Source organism: Linepithema humile, chromosome 5 (assembly GCF_040581485.1).
Source record: "Linepithema humile isolate Giens D197 chromosome 5, Lhum_UNIL_v1.0, whole genome shotgun sequence".
In the NCBI taxonomy this organism is placed as follows: Eukaryota; Metazoa; Arthropoda; class Insecta; order Hymenoptera; family Formicidae; genus Linepithema; species Linepithema humile.
Genome location: NC_090132.1, coordinates 4261386 through 4283677, shown reverse-complemented (window position 1 = coordinate 4283677; position 22292 = coordinate 4261386). Strand labels below are relative to the sequence as shown.

At 36.0% G+C, this 22292-nt stretch overlaps 2 protein-coding genes across 2 annotated transcripts; both read left to right on the top strand.

The window, feature by feature from the left end:
• Positions 1-678: 678 nt before the first annotated feature.
• Positions 679-2579, top strand: LOC105675412 (lysozyme-like). Its single transcript, XM_012372557.2, has one exon. It carries the CDS (start codon positions 1108-1110, stop codon positions 1579-1581), a length of 474 nt encoding a protein of 157 aa, XP_012227980.1. The 5' UTR covers positions 679-1107; the 3' UTR covers positions 1582-2579.
• Positions 2580-15520: 12941 nt separating this feature from the next.
• Positions 15521-19099, top strand: LOC105675411 (pro-resilin). The gene is made up of 2 exons (XM_012372556.2): positions 15521-16041; positions 17065-19099. Exons 1-2 carry the CDS (start codon positions 16024-16026, stop codon positions 17611-17613), a joined length of 567 nt encoding a protein of 188 aa, XP_012227979.1. The 5' UTR covers positions 15521-16023; the 3' UTR covers positions 17614-19099.
• Positions 19100-22292: the final 3193 nt, after the last annotated feature.

The following is a 22292-nucleotide window of genomic DNA, read 5'->3' as shown; positions in this document are numbered from 1 at the left end:
TACATTATATTTTGTAAAATTGAATTATAGATAATTATGACATTGTGATTTAAAGATATCATTATAATAATGCAAATAATAAATATTATATAATAATGCTTGTCGCATTTTTATATAATATTATCTTTATTATATCAATGAAACATGTTCTTTCAAGCGTTAATTGTGCGCTCGAATAATACGTCTGTTAATTCTTTGAATAATGAATACATTTATCAGCTGCAATTACACTGCTTGAAAATTAAAAACATATAATAAGGTTCAATAATGTAGCATTTAATAATATTGATGATGATATTAGTGCATATATTTTTTTATAAAACATTTTATTAATGCAAAATTATTATTGCGACTAGAAAAGAAAGTATGAGTATCGCAATAATTATTCTGCAACGGTTTATTAATGCACAGATTATGACGCGCACCTTTTATGAGTTAAACATATGCAATTGCCTGAATTGATTTTATGCAAAATGTAATTGCATTTTATAGCGTTTAAAACGCCCTTTCCAACATTTTGCAAGAAAAAAGAAGAAAAAATGCAAAGTTGCAAAGTGAAGTAGGAAGACAGTCTCTCGGTTTACATTTTACTACGGCGGTAGTAGATAATAGCGTATCGCACAACCTTCAAGGTCGCCTGTAATCGTTCACGGCATAAGCAACAGACGGCGCATTTATAAGACAAATGTTCGCGTGAATCGTCAGTGCGATCGTCGTCAACATCTCGCGCAATGTTTCGCTCCGCGAAGTAAAACACGAAGTCAATTTATCGCAATTTCAAACAGATAAAAAGGTGTATTTGTTCAGATAATTTCAGAAACAATTAAAAACTTAAGTGCCTGCTGCCTACTTAAGAGCTAAAAGCAATTGTGAATCAACGATAAACACTCGACAAACTTCAAGTTGCGCGTCAAATCAGATGTAGCAATTATTTTCATCTTCACTTGATATCTTTCAACATAAATATTTGTTTAGAAAGTCATTAAGACATTAATCAAGTGAATTATCAGCAATTGATCGAGCAACTATTGCTTTTTTCGAGCAACTATTGCTTTTTTCGTGCCATTTTATAATCGCCACATCATTTTGGCGATTTTCTATTGAAAAATGGGGAAAGTGTGGATCTTGTTCATCCTGATGGTCATAACTGTCTATTCGTCGGTGGATGGTAAAATACTCACGCAGTGCGAGCTTGTAAAAGAGTTGGAGCGAAGTAAAATCAGTAGGAGCTTATTTAGCAATTGGGTCTGTCTGGTACAAAGCGAAAGTAGGATGGATACACGACTGGTGACTGGACCAAAGACAGCGTCCAGCTACTCCTACGGTATCTTACAGATTAACAGCGCCAAGTGGTGCACCAGAGGACGTAAAGGTGGCATTTGCAACAAACGCTGCGAGGATTTCCTGCATGATAATATACAGGAAGACATTGAGTGCGCTAAAATAATTGTCAACCGAGACGGATTCAAAGCGTGGGACGGATGGACAAAGAAATGCAAGAACAAAGCACTGCCTATCATTGGTAATTGCAGAAGAAGAAGGATGGTGATCAAGCCCGAGTCTGATCCTGTGATTGTGTAATTTCTATTTGATGATTCGCGACGAAGCTCGATTTTGTTTTAGATCAGAAGTTTGACTCTTTCCGTGAAAAATTTTGCATCCTGGTAATTTTTACATCAAAATTCAGCTAAAACTGTGTAATCAATTTTACTCGATTTTACTTTCAATGTTTTAAATTGATTTTTATAATTATACTAGTAACAAATATCGTATCTGGTAAACGAAAAATATAAATATAAATCTCGATTGGATTTAAGCCAGTTATGACGCAACATTACATTATGATTACCTTAAGTTTTCGTTGCACGATTTGGCACGCGACTTTACGCAGTCATTAGAGATTATTAGTCATTAGAAATTATAGAGTCATTTAGAAATTGCGACAACTGTCACAAAACCGTACGTGATGAGATTTTGCCAATATTTTCCCGGTTTTATGTTTTTTCCTTATGCTATGTATACAACATTTCAGAAGGATGCTTTTTTCTTAATTCGCGTCATGTTTACAAAATTCAAAAATAAAGTAGATTAATTTTTTGTATAAATTAGAGCTAGTCTGTTTGCCAGAGCTGCGAAATATAATTTTAAAAATTCTATAGAACAGAATAATGTAAGAATACTATAATTTAAGCCAGTGTAATCATTTTGTGCCATAAAAATTATTTCTAGGTAAATAACATAAGCTTTATATACATCATAAATATCTAAAAAATCTTGCAAAAACATTTAGAAGTCTTCTAATCTTTGAAGGCTTAAGTACGTTATTAAATATGTTAAATATCTTTTATATATTTTTAATTTGTATATTTTTCTACTGTTTGAAAATGTAACAAATTTTTGCTTCGTATTTAAATTGTTAATATAACATTTATATTAATATAACGTAAATTTATTGGTATATAATGTAATAACACTGTTGTTAAGTTGCGATAATTAATCAAGCAATTGTATCCACAAACGAGTTCTTTAAATACAAATGAAATATGTAGTGAGAAAATACAGCTGCGTTTTAAATTCGAGTTTCGTAGAAGCTTGATATTAATATCCAAGGCCATAAAATATGTAGATCGATGAATAATTCTCGCTTTTGCGTAATAGTCGTTACGCGATTCTTTAATTGGTATCTTCTTTCAAAAATGTGATATCAAGGCCAATGGCAGATTCCGGTTTCTCAAGTGATCGTACGTAAATATATGTCACACCTCTATGATGTCCTAATTTACTCTGGTTTGCATGCAAACAAATTTAATATTTTAAAATATTGAATTTTGGACAACTGTACAAATAAAGATACTTTGTATAATATGAAAGAAATAACTTTAATAAGAACAAAGAACTTTGATAAATAATAATTCTATTAAAAATTTATTCTGATAAATGATAATTATAACAAGAACATTATCTTTTAATGAGATACGTTGTGATTTAAAGCGCTTATTGCGATTCAGGAAATGAGTTGCTATCAAGAACAATAATATTTTATTCAGAGATCTATTCGCGTTTCTCTTTCTCTCTTTGAAATCGATTGAACAAACCAATTGCTTAGATTTCTGCCTATGATACATACGAAGCGTGAGCTAGAACGTACGATTAATTACATAACAATGTATTTGCTTATCGAGTGAAGGAAATTCGAAGCTTATACTACTCTCTAATACTTTGTAAAAATCCAATAGAAAAAAATGCATCGAGCTGAGATTATTTTTTTTTAGCTTTTCAGTAATTTTCTCAAAAATCTTTTCAGTCACTATTTCCTATAATTTACACTTTGCGATAATTATAATATTTCCGTGTTGCAGTTCTAAAAATTCAACACACATGCGACTACATTTTAATAGAATTCTAATCAATGCAATGCGTCAATCTAAGTTCTTATCTATCCAAGAAATCTTTGCTTGTTGCTAACTGAGTGTTGATGTACTTGGCTCGAATGATGCGCGCCACGAGGATGCACGTAAGTGCATTTTATCGTAGTCCCCAGTTACAGTACATGCACCTTTCACTAGCGGAAGTGAATAGCTGAGAGGCAGACGCGTGAGAGCGACCCAGGTCATCATTCGTTCGTTATGGGCGACCGCTTCGTGTGAGCTGCTACATCACAAAACGCTCGCTCGAATTGATTGTCATTTGATTGTTAATCGCAGTCAATTATCGATGCGATTGTTTTATCATTAGCTCATCAAATTTTTTACAATTTCTCCTAATAAAAGAATAAGCACACATTGTTTTGCTTTTATTTTCTTGATTATCTGAACAAAATAAGTGTAAAAATTAATTAAAAAATTAATTATTTTTTCGACAGATTTTGTTATCTAAATAATGTATGATAATTAAGCAAAATTTCTTTAAAGCCACTAATTTTATGCTGCACGTATTAATTTTTATTTTTTTAATCAATTTATGAAATTGTGAGATTTATTTCTTTCCCAGATTTTGATAAAAACAATAGATAAAACTTGACGGTAATTAACTATTAAAGCACTATTGTTAGCCGTTGATAGTAATCGCCAATTAGCAACGTATTGAGGAAAATCCGCGTATTGGCGGAAAAATTGCAGTTTTGGCAGGATCTCGCCTGGCATCAACCTAGCAGCAATTAATCATGCAACGCGTCGGCGGACACGGACGCGATGTGCGAAGTAAATGAATAGCGCGCAAAGCGCGATGCACTTTCTCAGCGACTTATGATTGCGCAATCATGCGAAGATGGATATACGTACAGTGTAATGAGTCTCTTACTGATGTTTAGATGTTCGGCAGTCTTGCCTCTATGAAAAGACGCAGTTAATGACGAAAAAATCATCATCGCCGATTTATCGAAGAATAAAATTATATAGGAAGTAAATGTGGACTCAACCTGTAAGCGCCGCAACTTTGCCACGCAACTTCGCTACTTCCACAATCATTATCACCGACTTTCTTTTGATATTAGCTGTTTATTATCAGCTACTAATCAGCTCCTGCCATTTTTTATTATTTCACAAATACGGAATTCCGATATAACGATTATTTACTGATAATGAAAACAGCTTCTAAACTTTATGATAGTCGAAAAGTTCAATATAATAATGATCTGATCTACTTTAGAAGAACTTAGAAAAATCTATATAATTTTACTTTTCTCGATGTTTAAAAATTATTTTCTTTAATTTTTAAAACAATGAGTAGAAACAAAACACTTAAATTATAGAATTTAATGCAAAAAGAAGAAAAAATCACGATTGGTACACAAAATTACATAGTATAAAATAAACATTACAAATTATGGATTCACTTTTTTTCTTACACTAAACTTTTCAACTAACAAAAACCACATTTTTGTAGCATCGAAAATTGATCGGTCCGGAATCACTATAACTTCTCGCTTCACCAAAGAACTTCGAAAATAATGAATCATCTTTGCGTAGAAAAAAATTTGATTTCAGGAACAATTCAATTCAAGATTTCCGTAACTCACTTCCGGCAATCACAATAAAACTCTCGCGCGAGGTATATAAAAGTCGGAATCGCGTCTCGGAAGATGCCACGAAGGGACACGTTTACGACGGCAGAAGTCATCGGAAGATGTGGCCGACGGTAGCGGTGAAAGGATTAATTCTATCCGAGCACTGACATTCAAATGTGGAAATTAAGCTTCATCCACTCGGCTAACGTTCTTATCCGCGGCTAGCATCGGCGCGAGCATAAGTGATTACCCGGCGCTTGTATATCTAGACAAACATCTTTGTGCGCAGGTACATGTGCATTTATATGTGTATGATTACGATCTATATTGAACCTCGAAGAACCTAGATTCACAAAGATAAACTCTTCTTGCCGGATGGAAGGCTGCGCTTACATCGTTCATTTTAACGGCGAACAAAACCGCGCTTGTATTGCCGTTAGATTATGCATCAGCTGCACAACGGCGAGCTGGAGAACCGATAATATCTGCGAAACAACAATGTACACGTTTCGCGAATAAATCATCCGACGCTCGTAAGACAAATCTACAATCCCATAAACACGATTCTCATTTTCATCCGGTGCAAACGTCGCTTAAAGCGTCAATTCAGCTGAACCGCGGGAAGAAGGAAGTAGCAGATTGATCGTCCGACTGTGCACCGAGGGAATCGTCGACCGAGATGAACGGTGCCGGTGAAACTCGAGTGCGGTCTTGGCGACCTCTGCAAAGGTCGCCTCCTTTGCATCGAGGAAAGTGAATCCCGATAAAGTGCAAGTGGAAGCGATGGGAGACCGTAATTGTGTGATCGCGCTCAGATACAAGCTGGTAATAATAGCGATAAATCTTTTAAATGTTCGAGAGCCACAGGTGCAAAATCGCAAAGTAAGCATCTCTCTAACAAAAGTTTTCCTAAGAAAAAGAAAATTCCAAATTTATCGAAATATCTGCAACTGATAATAGCGGATAATTCTGAGACATTCGCGAAAGTGACAACGCAATCTTGTTGATCAGAGATCAAGGTAACTTGTGCGTATGCGACCCATCGAAAGTTTCGGCCGAGGACTTCGGTGAAACCGAGCGCAATCGTCTCGTCAGGGATCGCTTCAGAATGCGGACGATCGCGAATGCGACGACATTATTACGCTATCAAGCAATTGCTCAATCGTTAAGTAAACGCGCATCAGAATCACCGACGTTGACGTAACGAAAATCGCCGGCCAATTGATTCGATTTCACGTCGTTAAACACGATTACGGAAAATCTTCTAAGACAACCTGTTTCTGTCGAATATATCGTGCTGTCTCGCATGAACAGACATGTGTGAAATTTTAAATATATGATGCCATCTTTTTTATAACCGCCTTTTGATATCTTCCTGCAGAAAATGAGGAATCTCTTGGTTCAGACAAATTGATTACTGTTAAAGATGAATCATTATTTCTAAATATTCAACAGTGATGCGAACAAAGAAAGAAATGCTGAAGAAATATGTGCCCACTTTATGCAATATATAATTTTTAATAAATTGATAAATATTTTTCTTTGTAGTTATTCGGTTTCTTTTCCAATAATTACGTAACTGAAATTTTATTAATCTCCATACGTAAATAATTACTATAGATATATTTTATCTTCGTGGAATAATGAAGAATAAGTATAATTATTGATGTAAAAATAACAAGAACGGCTATGTAACATTCCGCATAGAAAGTAGGAAGCGCGACAATTGAGTAATTAGAGTTTTTCAAATTTTAATAGAATCTGTCTTTGTGAAAGCCAAAAGAATTTCAGTGTGAATGAACGCTGCCCGCATTTTATAAAAAACGGTAATATGTAATAATCGGTTATGATATCCGGTGTACAGCTCGTTCAAAAAGTGAGGCCCGCACTTATTATTGTAACAACGCGTCGACGATGCAAACGAACAGGAAGAGTTTCACCGCTTTTCACGTACTACAGTGATAATTATCCACGTAGGAAGATATTCATAACACTTTTCTACGACCAGCGTAGATATAGTATCACCAGACCACGCTTACAAGCGCCGTGTACTTACAAGTCTGGTTTGCAAATGAACACATTCGATAAATAGGGCGAGTCATTGCGCTGAAACGTGTTATGCTACTATTTCAGACTGTCTTACGATGAAAAGATTCCTACGTCACTTGTTATTATTTCTTAGAGATGTCCCAGATGTCAATTGTACACTTTCTCCGCCATTAGTTTTAGCGTCAGCAAACATTAAGAAAAATAAAGATTGTTTGAGACATCGATAGCTTTCTACGACTGAAATTTACATTACAATATTTAACAAAATTTTAAACTTAAAGTTGAGATATTTCTCCATTAAGATTAGAATTGAAAAAGATTTTAACAAATTAAAATTTGGTCATTTAATAAATTAGATCTCAAGTGTAATTATTATAATATTTATATGCAGAGAATTGAAAAAGATTATATAAAATAATAGCCAATAAAATTTTCTGTAGTTATATATACATTTCAAATTTGTAAAAAGTTACAATTTCTAGTACGTTAATATAATTCAAATATAAAATTTAAATGTTTAATTTAAAATCTACCTTGAACGTCAATTTCTGAAAAATCTATTTTTACTTTTATCTTTATGTATTTGTGAAACGAATGATAAATGTAAATTTCGGCGTAGTTTCAGCAAACTGTGTCGGAAATGAATAACAAATGGGACAGTCGGCGCCTAGTTGGCCCGTTGGAATCCGAGAGATTTCATTGAATATTTATTAGGTTCAGCATATATCATAAAATGTTTCTGATTAAATTGTGTCGCCATTTTTCTTATTCACGCTGAATTTCATGGTTAATAATAGATCTCTTCTATCATGTCAATCCGGATAATTTTTTAATGCGTTAATTAATACGTATGTAAATATCCTCACGTAATATGATGCAATAATAAAAAATAAAAAGACATCGTAAAATATTTTTATCATGCATTAAGTATCATGCGTGTAAGTGCACGCTTTGCACAAATGAAACATTTTTATGTTTTGCTGCACGCTCCCAAAAAGTTGGTAAGAGGACACCGGAATGCATAATAAAACCTTCATTGCACCGTTACGCATCGAGTTTTGTAACATGGCGTGCTTTTTCTCTCTCCCTCCGCTGGACATTGCAATTCCTGCAATCCGGATTACCATTGCGCGGAGGGAGAGCATCCTCTCTTGTGCAAGAAAGTCCAGTTAAAGGCAGACCTGCTCCGTTTCTTGTGCGCAATTTTGCGTAATCATAGCGAGTACCTGCCGTAGCTGACGCCATTAACTGCTGTTCTAATAAACGTGTCTTGCCTCAGATGCTCCGTTTTGTATTATCTCAGCGATATTTTCTTCTTTGGCAATTAGAATAGAAAATAATTGAATAATAAGATTGTAATTATATCCGGAAAGCTATAATTTGTATGCTTTTTTTATTTTGAAAACTGTTATGTAATAACAGTTTCTTTCTTCTTATTTATTTCTAGTGTTTTCACATTCAATATTTATGCAAATGTATGCATTCGTGACACAAATTTTTAAAATGAATATAAATAATGCAGAAAACTAGGAGCGCATTCATGCCGGAAGTACAACTCGATTATGTAAAGTCAGAGTAAAATTATGTCGGAATAATTCGAAGCGGAAGATAGTTAATTTTACTAGCGATACTAATCGTCAGAGAAAAAAAAAATTAACGTTTGGCCGGGAAACCAACGTGCATCGGTGCAGCGTGCAACTGAATCGCGGAGAGAAAGGGATTATCCAAGAGTTCGCGTACAAATATTTGCCTGACGCAAACACCTTCGCGTCAGAACGCTAATGTGACAAGTGTCGTGCCGACTGTGCCTGGTTTACGCGCTACACAGCCTCGACTATGTAAATGCGACGATAAGTCGCCGCTTGTTTGGAGCGATGCGTGCACGCGCGATAAGATGCGATGCAGCTGCGATTATACGAATCTCTCGTACGCGAACCGTAGTGTTTCAGGATCATTACCGCTCATTGCGGATGATTCATGCTAATATCGCGAAGAGCAATTATTTATCTTTGCTTTGTGCAAGCGTGAATTTATTTTTCCACTCGCCTTTCACTTCGAACTCAACCTTTCACCTTATGAGAACACGTGAGATTTCGATGCTTTGCGTCTGTCGCTTCTTTTCGCGCGTAAATCTATCTTCCATTAGAAATTAGAATATACAAATAAGGAATTTAGCGTTACGCGCTCCTAACACTGGATTATATAAAATTGCGTCGACGAAGATCGTGACTCGCCAGGCGCTGGCCATTAATCTTATAAACATCGCGTAGACGATTACGCTTTCTAAAGAGTTACGACGTAGGACTTTTGTCAAAGCGCGTATGTCTTTCGATCAATAATTACAATTGAGACACAACCAAATACCAAAATCACTTATATTCTAAGTTACTAATTATTGTATATGACAGTACAAAACCAAACTGCATATCATTTGTTTCAGTGCAAGTCACTGAATCTAACACCCGTATTCTTTTATTTTGTTATTTTACTAATGTCACAAATGTAAAAGAGGCGATTAAAACTTTCGCTTTTTGTCGCGTATGTGAATTTTGTACAAGCGTCACCGGCGAAATTCTCCTCGAGATAAAAAGTTGTGAAAGTTTGAACTGTAACCTACGCGGCACTCGTGGTCAGTCAGGTGATAGTTACGCGGCGATAGTTATACGGTAATTGCACGGACAAACGGCTAATCAGGTGCTTGCGGTGGAGCTAATTACTCGGTAGCTCAATGTATTCTCTCTCAAAAAGAAAATCGCGCGCGGCAAAAGTGTGTAACCCGGTAATGATTACGGCAGAAGTGATATAACATTTTTATTGATTGACTAATCAATTTTTGAAAGAAAGTTCCTCGTGGTGCGAATAAAAGGGAAAATGGCGATGCGAACGGTGCCGAGAAAAGGAAGACGATCAGTGCGCGAGAAAAGAAGCTCGAGGATGGCAGAGCGAAAGTCAAGCCCGGTCTCTCGACACGGAGAGCCCATTCCATTAATATCCGAGAAACTCAGATGCAGCACGGCGAGACGTGACTCGGGGGCCCGGGAATGTTACTCGACTCATCGAGATCGACGATCGCGATCGTCGACTATGATCGAGGAAGTCAAAATCGTAGCTAACGCGACGGGTCGTGACAGTGAGAGCTTTCACGCTCTCGAAACTGTTGACGGCTACATTAGAAGATCAATGGATGAATAAATTATTTTCGAACGATTACATCAAAATTCAATTAGTTATGGCTGGAGATATAAATTCGCAGAAAGAAAATATTGATATCAAGCGTTATGAAACCACGATCATTAAAAATACGCGATTAATATGATAATTCCAATATATCTTTTTAAAATTTTATATTAAAAAATTTTTTAATTATTTTTTAATGTTAAATAATGTTACTTTTTTTATATTAAATAATGTTATTACATGTACATTTTTTATTTGACACCGATATTTTTTTAAAATACGTGCTTTTCACTATTTGTGACAAATTAATGGTATGTATCAAAAAGATATTTGTGATAAACATAATTACATAAAAGTAATAAATGTCTTCAAATGTAAAATAAATATTTTATCTTATTGAATTGTCGAAGTTCTGAGAAATAACTCGATATGAGAAATAAAGATTTTATACAAGTGTCAACATGTTGCTGATAAAATCCTGATAAATACGTAAATCAACCTCAGTCATCACGCTTCGCCACTAAATCACCATAAGAATTCTGAGTAGAGATTAACCTAAAAATATAGCATACTGAACCATCGAATACACAGAAGCGCTGCAAAGTGAGGCATTGTAATTTCTTTTGTGTCATAATTTTTAATCTTTCATAAAATACTAGTTGTGCTACTTGGTATATCATATCTCTCTTTCATTGGTGAAATTGTGGCTTTTTCATTTGTTCTGCAATTTACGTATTCATTTGCTTTCTCCGATCAATGTTCAAATTCGCAAGGATAAATTATATTGCGTCAAACATATCATCGATTAAAGTTGTTTGTTTAATAAATAGTAAATTCTACAGATTTTTTTACTTTTAATACATAATCACATAAAATTTTTTTCAAATTATATAAAAATTTAGAAATTCCACAAAATAATAAACAACTTTGAAAAATAGAAATTACAAAATAGTTAAAATTATTAAAACATCGGATGTTGCAATGAGACCCTTATTATCTGGATGTGCAAATTGCGCTCACATTTAAAATCCCTTCTCTCCATATGAAAACTGAACAGAGGCCGGGTCAAGAATTGCAGCTGCCGGCGATCTTTGCGTAACAAAATATAATGCCAGTGATGCAATAGAGGTACAACCAAGACTGCCATATGTAAAAAAATTCTCGGTTTAAGCGTGCGACCGAAATCGGTCCTCCCTCTATATAGTTGTACTACTAACAAAGCGAGTAGCAAGGACACGTGAAAGTAATCATCAAAAAGCGCGTCCACGCGCACTCATTCTCGCTGTCGAGACAAGTCGAGTGACACAAATCGTGGAAGAAAAATGAAGAAAATAGAGCAAATTAGAGCAAACAGGAAGTAAAAAAAAAAGAAACAAGAGAAAAGAAACAACGGACTAGATACACAGTGATAATGATTGTGAGGAAGTGGGTCGAGAGTTCACAGGCCGGATAATTAAATTCCACAACCGAAGAAAGCGTTTTCCCTCTCGTTTAGCGAGTACCATCACCCTTCCCTCTCCCGCCTTCAATAAGGATGAGAACCGGACATATTGGCCGACCACCGCTATGTTGCCAGACCAGCTGTAATGTATTTCCTCAAGTCGCCTTCAAATTTTCTAACATAGACTGACAGTGAATTCTCCTTTAATTATGCTTTGAATGCACATTGATCATGATTCAGAAGTTCCTGACTTGCAGAACAATCTGTTTATCTCTATCTAATTCTATCAAACAACCATACTTCATCATTAGAATCTAGTGAAGATGCTTGCGAATATAAAATATAGATGATAACTAAACCACTCGTTTCTTGTTTTTCATGTAATTATAAAATATAACTCATTATCAGCCAAATACGAACATAAAAGTATCTACAATAATAAAATCTAGAAATTATTATCACTTAAAATTGCCTGGAAAATATTGGCACAATTTTGATCGGCAAGAATTGATGGCACTGAAAGTACCTTCATACGGCAACGCTGCGCGTATTAATGCGTGCGAGATGCGCTCACCACGAAGATGATGATTACATCGACGATTTGAATGCGCGGAAGCTTTACGGCACGAGTGATACAATGACGGCGAAGTATGTACTTTTCTTCCTGATGCCTGCCTCTATTTCTGCAACTTCGCTGATGCTATCGGATGATAATGCATTCGATCGCGATCTGTACGAATGGTCGCGAATCATTTTTGTCAATAGCTCTTGTACGCCATTATTCACGGTGAAACACTTGTTGAGATGTCTCATTTATTATTTTTGATGGAAAATTTTTTATTGTATTCTGTATAATTTAAAGTAAATTGTTAAAAAATGTGTTACACTATTGGTATAAAATATTCTTTACATTATCGTAAAAAATATCACTTTCTCTTTCTCAAAAGACAGTTAGTATCTAATCTCGTATCAAATCTGCAAACGCGCCAAACATCAATTAAGCGGCCGGAGATATTTCTCGATAAGCAAATTGGTCCAGTCGTTAATTAGCAAATTAACGCACGAGCTAACTTTCCTCGTCTAAAATATTAGAACGTATGTTTCTGATGTAATGTCAATAAAATAGCAATGTGATTAAAGTCAAAATTTGCAAAATAGTATATTAAAATGCGATATATCCTTAACTAATTTTTATTCTCTAAGATACGCGTAGATTTTCACGAAATTTGTGCAATATTGTAAAATGCTTGCGCAGGATTAATGCGTCCTATTTTTCTCTAGCAGATGTGTTACTAGTTGAATCAGAAATGTTCGCTACACCGGAAATAACTTCACTCCTGAAATTACTAACTTTCTTTCAAGTGACCTATTCAGCGTATAAAAACCCCTCAGGTTATTCATGCTGTGATCACTGTGATTCTTGCAAAATCTTTAAATAACTAATGTAAATTAAAATAATTGGAAATATAGCATAAACATTCTAGCTTACTTTTTAATGTAGGTAATAAAATAATTTATTAGGAATAATATAAAGTTTATTTAATACCTTAAATGCGCAGAATTCGAGCAAATTATTCTCTACTAAGCGGAATAATTTAAGTAAGATTAATAAAATAAATAAAAATGTTAAATTGGTGATTTTGCAAACGCGTGATTGCGAGGAAAAGCAATTATCAACAGTGCAAAAAGAGAAATATGTATTTCGCGTCGAGCGATTAACGGAAATGTCCAATAAGGAAATAGTTCGGTGTACATCCGGTGCTACAGACTGCGCGAACAAAGAAAACTTTACATAATGTTCTCTTTTAGTTTAGCTACGTCTTGTTACGTAATGTGCTTCTCGTATTAATATATCGAATAAATATGTATCTGTATATGTATAAACTGAAAGATTATTAACACACAAAATCGCATAAAATCGCAGTAATTGACAGGTAAGTGACTTTATCAGTGTTTAGAATTACCTTCCGTATTATTATGACAAACATTTATACTTCAATCTGTATCTAAATGAGAAAAGAAATTACGATCATAATTATTAAATTTCCGCATTAAAAATATTATGTCATAAAAAATATAATGCCACTCTATTTGCAAACCTAGATAGATATAAAGACAACTCGCGATAAATGATAAAAATTATTCATATAAAAGAGTTTATGAATTAATAAATCATTTCTCATAGAAATTAAAATAAAGCCTTTATAAGTGGTTAGGTTATTATTATATTCCGTGCATCATATAAATTATTGCAAATAATATATAATTTAAATGCTCTCTCTGTCTGTTAATTGCTGTTATTAAATTTAAATATAACATTTTTCTAATTGTAAATCAAACGTAAAAGAAATAATTTTCCTCAATAATATATCCAAATAATAATGAAATAGGCAAAATTATAAAATATCGATTATGGGCACACATTATAGCTACTTGTAATCTTGAAACGACGTGACATGCTTCTCATAAGAAATATGCAAATTTGCAGTGACATGTTAATGTTGTAAAAGAGTTCGACAGTATAGCTAATAATTTAAATCTTGGCGTCATTTGCATGGATATTACACAAACTAGAAACTCATTTAGATAGATTGATTTAGTGCGTCATAAAATATCAGAATAAAAACAAAGTTCCTATTTTTTATAGATTTTTTTTACGGACTTTAAAAAGATTGCAATGCCTCGTAATAAAGAACGCACTCGAAATTTTTTGCAAATTTTAAAACTTTCTTAGATTTCTATGTAAATTTCTTATACAGATTTATCTGCTTTTCAACAGCATTACAAACACATCATCAAACAAACGAAATACAACATCTCATATAGACAAATATTAAATATTTATATCATCTCTTGACTTTTATCCTTAAGACATATACTTTCAAAACGTTTTAAAATCAGTAATTATGATATTAATATGATGAAATCGATGAAAAACATGACCTCGCGCCGAGACTTTAATTGCATCATTTTATATTGATCTATCTGGTTTCTGAACACATGATGACATCCATTTGGCTGTTATCTAATGAAGAAAGAATATATTCCATCAACCATTCCAGAAGGTAAAACTCTAAATAGGACGTCTCATAATGAACATTTGATATTCTTGTCACATAAAATTAATATAGCGAAACGGTGCGCATGCAGCATTTATTAAAACGTTGCAATATGTTGTTACTCAATAGTCATTGCATCACTAGTAAATTTATCTAACTATATTTTCGAAAAATAAAAAAGTTTCTCAAGTGTAAACGCAATGTAATGTGGATATATATTATTGCGATAAAAATTAATTTTTGACTAACTATCACACTATTTATAGTTAATTATCTATAACGGTATATAGTAACAATAAAAAAATAAAATTATATGAGCTTTAGATAGCTGAGGAAATACTTATATGTGATTACGATAAAACACTCGATAAAAGACAAAAATTAATAGATAAAAAGTGATTCTTGCAATAAGATATAAATTCAATGTGTAATGCGAAATATATATTCTCGAAAATAAGACAATTTCCTCAATAAGATCAATTTCTAGTAAATCGGTTTACAACCACAAGTTATACACGCGCTCTGTAGAGCAGGTAATAGCATTAAATTCTTAAACTGTTCCCACTTATTTTATCAATAGCTAACTGTTCGTCATGACATAATCCTGATAGAAATAAATACCATTTCAATAAGGAGCCGTCATTAATAACTGGCGCAAAATCCTTAACAGAATCTATTATTTTACTGCTGCTATTATGTTACTGTTATGATAAATAGAGGATATTTTTAAAGAAATGTTGCATCTTTGTTTTAGACAATTCCCGAAATAAAGACTATTTTTTTTACGAACTGATAGACGACACTGACTTAGTGACCTATGAATACATCAAAAGATATTAATTGTTTCTATCAATGGCTGTCTGTCATAATTGCCCATTTCTGTCTGTCAAAAGGTATATTAATCATTAGCTGATAGCCAAGGTAAAATCTTTTACGGATCACCAAAGCATTTGATTCAAGAAGTCTAGGTCTAGGACGCAAGTAGGGACTCACGGTTGATCATTAAGAGACCGCGTTTCGCAAGATTTTGTCGTCCAAATTTCGAATATATATTGACGATCTTCGCGAACGGGACGGACGGATGTAAGGACTCGACAAAGAAAGAGAAGCACAAGGCCGGGGGAGGGGAGGGCGAGAATCGTCTCACAGCTGAATTACTCTCACTCGAGAGAGGCCCCCGTCTCTTCTTCGTGGGGGCCCCACGTATATCCCCCTGCTTCTCCCAGGGGTATAAATGACTCCGGTCTACCTTCCACGGAGTCACAGAACAGAGCGGCATCGCAGAAGCCGACATGAATCCTCTGATCGCGGTAAGCAAACTTTTTTTTCATACCACTTACGCTAAGAAACGGTATGTGGAAGGCGGAGAGGACAAGGGGAGTTGAGAAAAAGAAAGCGAGTAGGAAAATGTAGTGCACGGATATGCGTGTGAGTGGGAGAGATCGTGAGAAAGTGTAGAGAGAATCGAGTGATCGAGATTTCGATCAGTACAAAAAGCAAGTGTTGATTTTTTTTTTAACGGAACTGTCACCTCTGACCTCTCGTGATACGCGTTTCACATCACCTCGCGGCAGGCGATAAGCATCTAGGTGTTTTCCTTTTCGTTCGCGACGTTTCGATTTCTCGCGATCAAATTTGCATTTCGTGACAATAAAAAGTATTAGAAAAGTTAGCCGCAGAATTTTCGACTATCCAAAATTACACTTATTAGAAATATTCATTATAAATTTCAATCTAAAAACTTTATTTCTGTGAATAATTTTATATTTTTAAGCTTAACATTGCGTTTCCAAATCTACTTTTTTTAAATAAAAAAAAATATTTTGAAAGATGTGTACTTTTTATATTTTTCTAAAATTCGTCATTCTTTTTAAATTGTGTGGTATATATTTTTATCACAATTTTTTAACAAATATCTGAGTTTGAAAACATTCGCTAAATATCTGAGTTTAAAAATTTAAAAATCACACAAGAAACTAAAAAAAAATAACAAGTACATTTCAGTTAATGTAGATCAAAATTTGAAGTTTTATATTTTTCTAAAAAAAAAAAACTTCTTAAAATTATATGTATATCATTCCCCAAAAAATATTGCATAAACATAATTAAATCTAACCTAAGAAGCCAGCGTCTCATGATCAGCAACTATTCCAAAAATCCGAATTTTTAATTCTTTGATGAGAAAATATTTTGCTAAATGACAGCAAATCGCTATATCACCTAACGTTTGCAATGTGCAATTTAATGAAATAAATCCATTAAAGTAAGCCTATGATATCGATGCATAATGGACACGAAACAAAAAAGTAACATATATTTTTTTCTTATTTCAGTGTATGGTTGTCGGTCTGGCAGGGTTTGCCCTGGCCGAGCCGCCTGTGTCCTCCGGTTATAACTACAACAGACCAACCGGCGGTGGTGGTGGTTTCGGTGGCGGTTTCGGTGGCGGATTTGGCGGCGGCGGCGGCGGCGGCGGTGGATACACCCAGGTATCACCCGGATTCCAGACCAACGAAGGCGCCTCCGTAGATAGCGCACTCCTTGAACAAATCCGTCAGATCCTTCTGAAAGAGGAGTTGCAATCTCAATCCACCGGCGGATTCGGCGGCGGCGGTGGTGGTGGAGGTGGAGGTGGTGGATATCCTAGCTCCAGCTATGGTGCACCATCGTCGCAATACGGCGCCCCGTCCCCACAATACGGTGCGCCCAGCTACCAGACCCGCGTCGTAGGTATCGATCTCGAGGGCATCAGACAAGCGATCCAAGTAGCCCAATTCAACCAAGTGAGCCAAGGCTCGGGCGGAGGCTATCCCAGCGGACCCAGCTCCAGTTACGGAGCGCCCAGCAGACCACCGTCTGGTAGCTACGGTGCGCCGTTTTAAAGAATAATCTTGGATTGGATGATGATGAGAGAAGGAGAGAGAACAAGAGAGAGAGAGAAAGTGTGAGAAAAAGAGAACGAGAGAACGAGAGAATGAAAGAGAGAGAGAGAAAGAGAGAAAGAGTGGAATATGGCACCGGCCGACGATAACGACCACTTTCCGAGACGCAGCTGAGACACGCAAAAACGCACAGAAATGGAGAACATCAAACGTGAAGGAAGAAGGTCACGATTGTCCATGGATCGTCGGATCAGTTTCTTCTGAAATGGTATATTCTTCAAACTCGGAAGGTCGTCGATGCCAAGATCAAATTGTTGCACTATAAATTCACGAAGATCAAGATCTGAAGATCGTCCGATCGGTTGGAGCGCCGAGGGAAAGCTCGCCTTCGCGACATCAGCACGAATACATCCCTCACGCGCAATGTCAAGATCCAGCCGGAAGACAAGTCGAATGATGAAAAAAACGCGCGCGAGAGGCGAAAGTACGAATCTGCGGGACGGCATCTGGTCCGTTGGGGATTAAAATAGTCGTCGCTTCAACGGAGTCGGGGGTCTCCCGAGACTCGCGGAAAGATAAATAGCAGCCGAGCGCGCGCAAGCAGTATCCTCTCCGGGCCTTTGACTTGTCGAGGATCCAACGGTCGTCGCTTCGACAAGTCGGGCGCCGCGGGAGTGAACGTGGCCAGTTTTTTTCGTCTTTTCCTTCGCCACCCCCCTCCATCCACGGACGATCGATCGCTGAGACAATTCTAGGCGGTCGGCGCGGTGCCGGAGTCTATCGTACCAAAATCACATCAGTCGTCGCAGTCGTCTCCACACGCGGAGAACTGAGGGTCAGTGATATCTCAACGAGGCAGGCGTGGTCGCTGATTGCAGACACACATTTATACACCCCTCCCCCGCGGCGATCGCGGCTATCGTACTCGTCGTCGGGGCACTCATAGAACGAGCGGAAGGAGAAGAAGGAGGCCGACAAGCCGAAGACGTGATCGGCGCACGATTCAGCGCCTTGTAAATAAAAATCTGCCGCTGCGCGGCGTTCATTGCGTTACTCGGTCCCCTGCTGTTCCGCTCGGGTGACTGCACATCGGCACTCACCGAAGACCTTGGTCCAGGATAATGGAATGCTGATAAAACGCGGGAGGAAGATTTTTCGACCGAGTTGTCCGAACAAGTTGAAAAGATCGCGAGGACTGATATCCGAAGAGTATGCGTAGTAAAGTCGATTCCGCGTAGAATATCGGCCTCCACTTATCCACGAGGTCATACACGAGAAAATTCACCTTGTCGGAAGAGAGCGACCCGAGTCACAGAGTGGACGCCGCCGGGCAACGTACACGTACACGAAACCACGAATACACACTATTTTTTTATACATTTTAACCCTCTACTCCTTAACCACGCATCTTTTTGTACTTGTATAAAGGCTTCTTTTGTAGAAAAAAGAATAAAAAAAACGTCGCCACCGTTAAAAACCCTGTGTGCTTTTTCTCTTTGTTGTCCTAGATAGAAACGGAGCGATTCGCCTTTAGCGAACGTTCTCTGCTCTCTTCCTTGTTGTTCCTAATTTCACTTTTCCTTCATCAACTGTCAACGATCATGATTATCGCCGCGTTCTATGTTCTGCGTGACCCCAGCGATTGCCGCCAGAGACACGCTCGTCCTCAGGCTCGTACAGGTTTTTTTTCCACATTTTTTTTTCCGCGTCGCCTTATCCTCGAAAGATGTCCGATCGTTTCTCTTTTTCTTCATCGACGTTTCGAGAGATCGGCGCCTTTCTCCTTTCACTTGCAAACCGATGTGCCGATGGGTTCGCATTATCCCTGCTGAGGAGGGGAAGGCCGTGCTTCTCCACCTGGACATGACGTAAATTCTCGGCAAGCACGCAAAAGGGCATCGCGTTACGGGAGTAAGGGAGAAGGAGAGAGAAGACCTGGCCATCGGTCAAGATTCGAAAGTGGCTTGATTTTGCGTTCGCGTTGCGAGCCGAGTGAAATATCCTCGGTTTATTTGGGCAAAGGATGTCCGGGGGATACTGGAGATTTCGACTTTTTCTTCATCGTACTTTCAAACAACTTCTTACGGCATGATCATGAGACGCCCGCGCTCCTTTCTCATTCGAGTTATACCCGAGATTAGCATCAGAGCTCTGAGTTTCTTAATTGCAGAGATGACGTAAGTTGTTCGAGTATATAAACTTATCTTGATATGTATGCTGCTAGACTTTTCGCTTCAAATATAGAGTATATCTGTTCAACTCCATATATCTCTTGTTATTTTTGCTTTCTTTTAGGCTTTAAATTTAAAATTTTACTGCAATTAAGTGACTATCAGTAAATGATTATTTAAATTTAACATTCACTTATTTTATATCAAATTAAATTTAATCCAAGACTAATCTCTTCTCTTTGTATATGATAGGCTTTTCTTTACATTATAATTAAGATAAGAAATTGAGAAAACAACTTGCGATCTGCATTTTTATTACATTATTTAAGCTTATTATCCTACTGAAAAGAGGCGTTTATTGCTATCTCGAAAACACTTAACATGTTTTGTAGGTAGGTAGCAGCTACTAGACGTTTATAACGACATTCATCAGCGTCGGTTTTATAGATGTGTTATAACTCACATTTATGACGACAATAATTATTCTCATGTACAATAATTATTCAAATTTTCTTTGTGAAATCTGAATAACCGAGTCAATTTTAAGTCTCGAAAACAACAAAAAATATATTGCCGCGTTGCAAATTTATGAGTGCACGCGCAATAATTATTCAAAAAATAGAGAGAAATATTAAATATGAAAGTGTGTGAAGTAACTGGGATAGGCACAAACTAAAAATAATTAAGGCACGATGGAAATAAGAGTTAATCGAGGTGTGATTAGTCTGAGATTAAGTCATTACACAAAATCTTGATGTATCTCTGAAACTCAGTTGCATTCGTGCAAATTGCGTAAAGTGAGAACGCATAAACATGCATTATGAAAAAAAAGATACAAATAATATTAGATATGTGATAAAAGTATTAATTTACTATAAATGTCGCAAAGAAAATATAAATCAATTTCTTATTTTAATTAAAAATTATATTATTAAACAAAATTTTGAATTAAAAAATTTTAAAATATGTAGGTGAAAACAGTATAGAAATCTAATATATATATATTTTTTTTACGAGTTACATTTTCCAAATTTTAATTTATAAAAAATTATCAAATACGTATATACATGGAAGATCATAATGCAAATAAATGCTTTGAGGATAAAGCTAAAAGATGAAAAGAAAACTTATATTCTATTCTCAATTATTTAGTTGAATTATTTGCTTTGTTGTGAATTAAGCTGCTTTACCATGTAATATGCATACTTATATGCTCAAATAGGTAAATTATTTCCGCATTCCTTACATATATCTTCAAGATACATCAGGATGACGTTTATGCGTGTAAGAAAAACTTCATAAATTATAGGTGCGCTGAGTTATGTAACGAGAAAATGTTAACACCGTGTTTAAAAGATACGAGCTTGAAACAGTTAGGTAAGAGGGTGAACGCCGATGTTAATGACAAAATGAATATTGTCAATAATATTGACGACGTTCAGATAGATTTATCGCGTTATCTCGACGAAGAGGAAATAAGTATATCCTAACTTTTCCGTCAGATATTTCTAAGGTAAATAACAAACAGTGTTGTCCGACATTTGCTATCTTTCGCGTAAATTGATATCTTATTTCCGTATCGTTAAACACCTTCAAACAAATTGATAAAGACCAAATGCGAGTTTAACAAGATTGAAGAGTGAGAAAAATGAATGCTTCACGTAAGATGGGAAATTCCGCGTTTGGAATAATGTTTGTGCCAGTTGAAAATAGAGAAACTTATTCTCAGCGTGAAGAATTTATTTTCATAGCAGTGAAATTATTTGCTACGGAAATTAGAAATTTTAAAATGCAGTTAAGTACTTCAGAGTCCAAAGAAAATAAAAATAAAAATACATGAACGACAATTTTAATTATATAATATCAAAATATAATATAAAACGCAAAATTTAAATTCGAAACTCTAATAAAGAACAAGATCAAAACACGCGTAAGGCGACAGAAAGCTATAATTCTTAAATTCTGAAAACCCTCCCCGCAGTTTACCAAGAGTTTACGATAACATAAATATCGTGTGAAGGAATGTCGTGCATACGAAGTCGGCGTGCACTTTCATAATACTTGGCAAGGCGACACACGGCGATGACTCCACTACAAAGTGTCTATTAAAAATGGTTTCGTGAGAGACAGAGGAAAGCGTGGTATCAACCGGCTATCTGTCCCGAAAGACTTACGTACATAGCTGCGACGTCTACCAGGGAAAGTGCCGCGCGACTTCGCGCCAGGGGATACGGTGAGATCGCCAGAAGGTAGATGGAGAGGCGCATGTACTCACTGTGTGAGATTCTCTATAGAGTTTTGCAAGAGAGGCGCGCATGAATTCGACCGCCGGCGTGCGAAAGGAAAGAAAAATACGCATTTACCGAACCGACGCAATGTGCGCTCCAGTTACAAGGACATGACTCACTTCGCGTTGTCGCGCGACAGTCATAATTTGCGTCTTCATATTATTTTTGCGTCAACGTTATGCAAAATTAATAAAAGATCGAATTCAGAAAAATTACTTAT

Coding starts and splice junctions, on each gene's coding strand:
- LOC105675412 (XM_012372557.2), top strand. CDS start 1,108: ATGGGGAAAGTGTGGATCTTGTTCATCCTGATGGTCATAACTGTCTAT.